At 48.4% G+C, this 7668-nt stretch overlaps 1 protein-coding gene across 1 annotated transcript; it reads left to right on the top strand.

Moving 5' to 3' along the window:
- The first annotated feature begins 2391 nt into the window (after positions 1–2391).
- LOC149984382 (uncharacterized) lies at positions 2392–7442 on the top strand. The gene is made up of 4 exons (XM_090221117.1): positions 2392–6126; positions 6416–6624; positions 6972–7059; positions 7194–7442. The coding sequence occupies exons 1-4, from the start codon at positions 2514–2516 to the stop codon at positions 7367–7369; spliced, it is 4086 nt and encodes a 1361-aa protein (XP_090077243.1). The 5' UTR covers positions 2392–2513; the 3' UTR covers positions 7370–7442.
- Positions 7443–7668: the final 226 nt, after the last annotated feature.

Raw genomic sequence — 7668 nt, 5'->3', positions numbered from 1 at the left:
ATAGAGGTAATGTCATGTAGTTTAATTGTGTACCTTTTTTAATTTACTTTTCAGCCATTGGAATCTGCTGAGTGAGAATATGCGTGCCGGGGTGAGTTATAGTCACTTCTAAAGTAGTTCATGTTGGTAAGATGGACCAAACATTCCAAACTCCTATTGGTGGAAATCGTGCAGGACCTTTAATTCAGAGGTTCCCAAACTTTTCCCTCAGGCCCCCCTTTCCAGCATTGTGGAACATCCTGAACCACTGCTTTAATTGACTAGCTTGAGTAAACACATGGTGCAGCAGTGCAGCTCCGTTAACAAACTAACTCTGTATGGTCTTTTAACATTTCAGATGAGCAGAGATGAGTTTAGTGCTAGGTGCATGGATATTACAAATTGGGTGATGGAGTCTACATCCACTGTGGTCGTTCCCGCCCTTGACCTCACCATGCAGATCAGGCTCTCTGATTCGTCAAGCTCTTCTGGATCAGGAAGTAATGAGGCTAGAGAAGTGAGCTCTCTTGGCCGCAGCGTCAGATTCAGCTTTCGTGGTGGACCCAGTAGACGCATCAGTTCAAGAACTACTTGCAGCACACAAACTCCCACGCCTTTCCCCTCCTCTCACAGGTACTTACCCCTATCCCCTCCTCTCATAGGTACCTACCCCTATCCCTTCCTCTCACAGGTACTTACCCCTATCCCCTCCTCTCATAGGTACCAACTCCTATCCCCTCCTCTCACAGGTACCTACCCCTATCCCCTCCTCTCACAGGTACCTACCCCTATCCCCTCCTCTCATAGGTACTTACCCCTATCCCCTCCTCTCACAGGTACTTATCCCTATCCCCTCCTCTCATAGGTACCCTATCCCCTCCTCTCATAGGTACTTACCCCTATCCCCTCCTCTCACAGGTACTTACCCCTATCCCCTCCTCTCACAGGTACTTATCCCTATCCCCTCCTCTCATAGGTACCTACCCCTATCCCCTCCTCTCACAGGTACTTACCCCTATCCCCTCCTCTCATAGGTACCTACCCCTATCCCCTCCTCTCACAGGTACTTATCCCTATCCCCTCCTCTCATAGGTACCTACCCCTATCCCCTCCTCTCATAGGTACCTACCCCTATCCCCTCCTCTCACAGGTACTTATCCCTATCCCCTGCTCTCATAGGTACCTACCCCTATCCCCTCCTCTCACAGGTACTCACCCCTATCCCCTCCTCTCATAGGTACCTACCCCTATCCCCTCCTCTCACAGGTACTTATCCCTATCCCCTGCTCTCATAGGTACCTACCCCTATCCCCTCCTCTCACAGGTACTTATCCCTATCCCCTGCTCTCATAGGTACCTACCCCTATCCCCTCCTCTCACAGGTACTCACCCCTATCCCCTCCTCTCATAGGTACCTACCCCTATCCCCTCCTCTCATAGGTACCTACCCCTATCCCCTCCTCTCACAGGTACTTATCCCTATCCCCTGCTCTCATAGGTACCTACCCCTATCCCCTCCTCTCACAGGTACTCACCCCTATCCCCTCCTCTCATAGGTACCTACCCCTATCCCCTCCTCTCACAGGTACTCACCCCTATCCCCTGCTCTCAAAGGTACCTACCCCTATCCCCTCCTCTCACAGGTACTCACCCCTATCCCCTGCTCTCAAAGGTACCTACCCCTATCCCCTCCTCTCACAGGTACCTACCCATATCCCCTCCTCTCACAGGTACTTACCCCTATCCCCTCCTCTCACAGGTACTCACCCCTATCCCCTCCTCTCATAGGTACTTACCCCTATCCCCTCCTCTCACAGGTACTTATCCCTATCCCCTGCTCTCACAGGTACTTACCCCTATCCCCTCCTCTCACAGGTACTCACCCCTATCCCCTCCTCTCACAGGTACTCACCCCTATCCCCTGCTCTCAAAGGTACCTACCCCTATCCCCTCCTCTCACAGGTACCTACCCATATCCCCTCCTCTCACAGGTACTTACCCCTATCCCCTCCTCTCACAGGTACTCACCCCTATCCCCTCCTCTCATAGGTACTTACCCCTATCCCCTCCTCTCACAGGTACTTATCCCTATCCCCTGCTCTCACAGGTACTTACCCCTATCCCCTCCTCTCACAGGTACTCACCCCTATCCCCTCCTCTCACAGGTACTTACCCCTTTCCCCTCCTCTCACAGGTACTCACCCCTATCCCCTGCTCTCACAGGTACTTACCCCTATCCCCTCCTCTCACAGGTACTCACCCCTATCCCCTCCTCTCATAGGTACCTACCCCTATCCCCTCCTCTCACAGGTACTCACCCCTATCCCCTCCTCTCATAGGTACTTACCCCTTTCCCCTCCTCTTCTTGTAGGTCTTTCTAAAAACATTATTCCCATGTCCCTTGTTATAAGTACAAATATCCATTCCAGATCCACCTAGAGAGAAATACTACTTAGGTACTTCCAAATTCTTGGATCATATGTTGTATTTTGTTATCATGTACTATTCATTTCTGTTGTGCATTCTGCAGGTCCATGACCTCTTTGCTGAGTGATGATGAAGAGCGATATGTCTCCTCACCTGAGGGTGGTGATAGAGAGATGAGACACAGACCCCACTCGGCACCACTGAGTTCTGTGTTTGGAATCTCTGAGGATTCTGTCTTCAACATGGTCCAGAGAGGCCAGTCGCAGAGTGGCATCGTACTGTCATCCAGTTGGAGTAGACGGGAGAAATACAGACCTGTCAAAATACCAACGGACACCAGGTTTATGATGGGTATTGTAGAGTTGGTAATGAACCTTCTCAACTCCAGATTGGCTGAGCTAATGCGAAGTTTCAGTCAGGGAACTCTAGGTCCGCTGTCTGGTAGTATCTCAGCAAGTCAGCAGTTTGCCCAAGAAATGCTAAGCATGGTGTCTGCTAAGATGTATTCCCATGCCATAGAGCATATTGCGCACGGCTACAAGTCTCCCCTTGAGTTAGAGAGGGAGCTTGAGGCCATATTGGGTCCTCTGGCTGGACAGGTTATAGTCATCATCATAGATAGCATCTTTAAGGCTAAAGCCAACGGAGGAAACAAGGGACGAGCGACCAGCCCCTTGACCTATTTTCTCACTGCCGTTTCGGCAGAAATACAAAGCCTAGTTGTTCAGAGATCGGCTAGCAGACCGTCCACCAGACTGTCCAACAACGACCCACTGCTGAACATTTCCAAGTCAAAGGTCTTAAGATCAGTTCTGCTCAAAATGGCAGAACTCTTTGGCCAAGGTCCAAGTGAAACCTGTCTAGTTCCAGTAGTCCAGAGTCAGTCCGACAACTCTGTTTGCGACTGGACTCTGAATGCAGGCACCGTTCATCCAAGTCAATTTCTGTCCCACAACAGAATGTCAGAAGTGTCATCCGATGTTGTGGATCTTGTACTTGAGGTTTTTGGGATAACAGGATTTTTGGATAGCAGGAGCCCGTCAAGGCCACAGAGTGCCTGCTCCTACAACTCAGCTAGTGGAGCAATAGATATGAGAGCTCTTGCTGGGGACTTGGTCAGACAGGTGTCTGTCAAACTCAGACCCTTTGTCTCTGAGAGTCAACTCTCCACCATGTCCATGACAGATCTGTCATCTATTTCTGACTCCACCTTGAAGCAGTTGTGTTGTAGCTCTGCTGTTGCTGCAGCAACGGTCTGTCAAGCAATCAAAATGGAGCTCGAGAACCAGAGACCAACCGACCTGTCAGCCAGAGACCTACTATCGTCTCTGGTAGAGAGCATTGAGGACATGGATATTTCTGACATCCTCCAGGGCCCGTCGGCCATTTTGGAGGAGGCTGCTATGATTAAGCACCCAGAGATCTCCACCTCGACAATATACAGGTCTCTGCTTCTCGACTCATCTCTCGCCTCCTCTAACATGGTCACTGAGAGCATTATCTTCAACAGCCCACGCCCATCAGAGGAGAATGTGAGTATTCAGAATGTGCTCCCTGTTGATAAAGTTGACATCCTCCATGGTCAACCAGTGGAGGGGTATATCGTCAAAGCTGAGCAATGCATCACTCAGGTCATTCAGGATGCAGCTGTGACATATACTAGCGTGCTGGATAAAACCGACACTGGGAAACTGTCAGAAGTTCTGTCTGTCTGCGTTTCCTCTGAGAATATTGAGGATGCATCCTCTGATCTATTTGGTGGAATTATTTCCGACCTGCATGAGGTATCTGAGGTCAATAAGACCTCCATGCGTACGAAATCAGGTCGCAAAATGTTCTGGATGGAAGTGAGTTCAGGTTCCCAGAAGATTTATACCAAAACCCTGGACAAACTGAGGAAGCTTTTCACCTCTCACCTTCTCACTGAGGGAAAAAATACTCCTGTGCAAATTGAGTTATATGACACTGGACTACTTGTAACTGAGACCACTGTGGAGGTATCTCCTGTACAGAAGACAGACAGTAATACCTCTTCAATGTCCTCAGCCCACCAGCTCACCCTCGACACCTGCACTAAAGGGGTCATCAAACAGGTGATCTCGGTGCTGAGGGTGGAGACTTCAAAGGAAGTCAAATGCGAGAGCATGTCAAATGCATCCTTCGACTTCAACCAGAAGTTGGACTCTATAATTTCGAAATTAGAGAGCCTCACCATTTCGAGTGACGGGACGTCAGCCAAGATTGCCAGGCTCACGCGATCTCGTAGTGCAGCCAGCAGATCCTCTAACATTTCCATCCAGAGCTTTCACAGTGCTGAGTTCCAAGCTACGGCCAAACTGATTGTGCGTGAGGCCATTCTCAGAGCTGCTAGCGAAGCCAACTGTTCTTTGCCACAGAGCATGACTAGCAGCACCTTCTCACACCATGTGGTTTCTACAACTGAAGATATAGTGAATATGATCATGCAAGACCTTGAAAGTCTATCCCGGTACACAGTGGAGGACACAGACTCCTTCCCACTAGGAGAGAAAAAGCTGCAGTCCCAGCTCAATCCCAGAGTTGTCTTTGACACCTTATTGGATGCTGCTCATACCATGTACCACAGAGTAAAGGATAGACTGAACGTCTTTTTGTCTTTTCCACCCGTGTCAGTCACCACAGCCAAAGATGTGCTGGACTCCACCCCTGTGGAGACACTCAGATGCTCAAAGTCCCCTGACACTGCTCTTGTTAAGGACAGGAGCCGCCCTCCGTCTGTGAGAAGTGAGAAGCCATTTTCAAAAGTCAGTTTGACTAAAAGGTCTAAAGCCCTTGTGTCTTCGAGTGGCTCCTCCACAGACCACCATGTAATTGACACATGCAGTGAGGATGTCACTCTGCCTACCAGGAGTATGTCAGTTGTGAGCGACACCAGTTTGAAGAGAACCTCTCCTCTCCATGGTAGTGGATTGAGTGCAAGTTGTGAACCTCTTGTGGCTCTACAAGACGGAACAGTGGCAGTCAGCCAAGAAGGCTTTAGCAAAACTGCAAAGGAGACGCTCAGCTTGATCCTAAATGTGATCAAGTGCAGATTGGCCAACTCTGAGAGTTCATCTGTTGGGCAGAATGCAAGGGAGGAGCGTCTGATAACCACTAACATGTTAGACTCTCTACTGGAGAGCCTTGACCTGTTGCCTGACATGAGTGCTGCCAATGAGCTCACAAGGACAGAATGCCATACCTCTAACGCAATGGACAAGACAGGTTCACAGTCAGCGCTTGTGAATCAACAAGAAATAAACATATCTGACACCAGTCTCATAGTGAAAACTATAATGGACACATTGAAGACAGACGACCCAGAGATGACTTCAGCAGAAGAACATCTGGATAGACTCCTGTCAATTGAAGCCCTTCAAGATGCGTCTGGCAACCTGATCGCAAAGGTCCATGGTCTCATTCAGGAGATAACCATAAGCCGCCAGCTTCAATCCACGACTGGCCACAGAAGCCTCTCTCAACCAGCGCTGCCAAAGCCAGCACTGAGGAAGCTGTCAAAGGACGATGCGTCAGAGCTCGTTTACAGCTTTGCCCAGACTTCTGTTAGCAGACTCCTGGGGCAGTGTGTGGTTAGGCCTATGCCACCCACCGCTGACAGGGTTTTGGATCAGGTCATCAAGTTGATGACAGACATGGTGATGGACAGCCTGACTGATCTGTCCAAGTCTGCAATGGAGGATGGTAAGTGAAAGTACCTCTTCATCTGCATAGGACTTCATTGTAACATGATGCTCACTACATTGCATTTTATGATGTGAACTTTGCTGTTTGCGTCCAAAATGGCACCTTCTTCCATATTTAGTGCACTACTTTTGACCAGAGCCAGACCCTATGGGCCCAGTTCAAAAGTTGTGCACTATAAAGGGAAGAGAAGGCCTTTTGGGACACAGTGACTGATTTCCATTGTTGCGTCCTCTTCTCCCAGTTATTGTACCCAGGTCGGTCACACCAGCTTGCTCTTCTTACTCAGACACCAGCAATGCCGCAAGTGACATCACTCATGGTATTGTGGCTGACCTTAATGCTACTGAGGAATTCCCTGCCAGGGGCCTTAGCCCGGCTGATGTAAAGGCTGACGGCATGGCCCGCCTTCCCTCTGCCAGGGGGGAAGAGACTAAGAAGAACAGGAAGTGGCATTTCCTACCCAAAATTGTCAAGATTCCAAAGATCAGGATTAAGGTAGAGGGCTCAGTGTCTTTAGATTACCTCTGTAAGGCAGGGCTGAAATGTACCCTACAGATTCACTAAACCCCTATTGTCTCTGCATTAGAACAATGCTGTTGTCATTGTCTTTAGGAGGTTGAGTGAGGCCGCTGTAATACAATCCTAATACACATGGGAGAGAGAGTCAATGGATGTGTTCCAAATTGCACCCTATTCCCTATATAGTGCACTACTTTTGACCAGAGCTCGATGGGCCCTCGATGGGTCAAAAGTAGTGCCTTAAGTAGCCAATAGGGTGCCTTTTGGGATCCATGCCATATATTTTACACATGCTCAGTTGTCCTGATGTGTTTTGTCTTCAGCTGTTCAAGACAAAGGGGGAACCAAAGAGCCACCCTGAACAGGATTCTCTGCCTACCAAACGTCTCAGAGAGACTCGTATTTCACAGGGTAAGTGATAAGCATCGATAATGTCATATTGATGTATCACCCTATGGCCAGCTTGTTAAAACGGTGACTACAGATACAGGCGGACAGACAGATACACACATTCATTTTCTGATTATGAAATATTATTTTCACAGATGCTGAGTGTGAGGTTCCATCCACTTCCCCACCCAAAGAGGACCTGACAACCACACTGGCCCCTGCTCCCCAGGAGTCCCAGTCCCGTAAACGCCCTCTCATAGTCAGGGTGTTACGAGCTATCTCCAGAGCCGTCTCCAAACCATTCAGAGAAGCTTTTGGGAAAAAGAATTAGCCAAATGCCAGATTTTATTACTATTTTAATCAGAGCCTTTATTTAATAAAACATTACTGCATTGATTTCTGTCTATAGTCGTCTTACTGTTTGTGCAAGATAATGGTACCACATTGTCAAACGTAGTTATAGTGAAGCACTGTTTATGATTATTGATTGTGGAAATCACATTTTAATACAGAAAAGATGTCGTCACATAAAGACAGACATATAGGAGAAAACTCCGTAGACTATTCACATGATCAAGACACAACTAAAGCCATGAATGGATCATATTATTATACCTTTATTTCAACAAG

The sequence above is a fragment of the Oncorhynchus mykiss genome, chromosome 3 (genome assembly GCF_057628025.1).
Source record: "Oncorhynchus mykiss isolate SJ-2025 chromosome 3, ASM5762802v1, whole genome shotgun sequence".
Lineage (NCBI taxonomy): Eukaryota > Metazoa > Chordata > Actinopteri > Salmoniformes > Salmonidae > Oncorhynchus > Oncorhynchus mykiss.
This window is presented reverse-complemented; position numbering and strand designations above follow the sequence as displayed.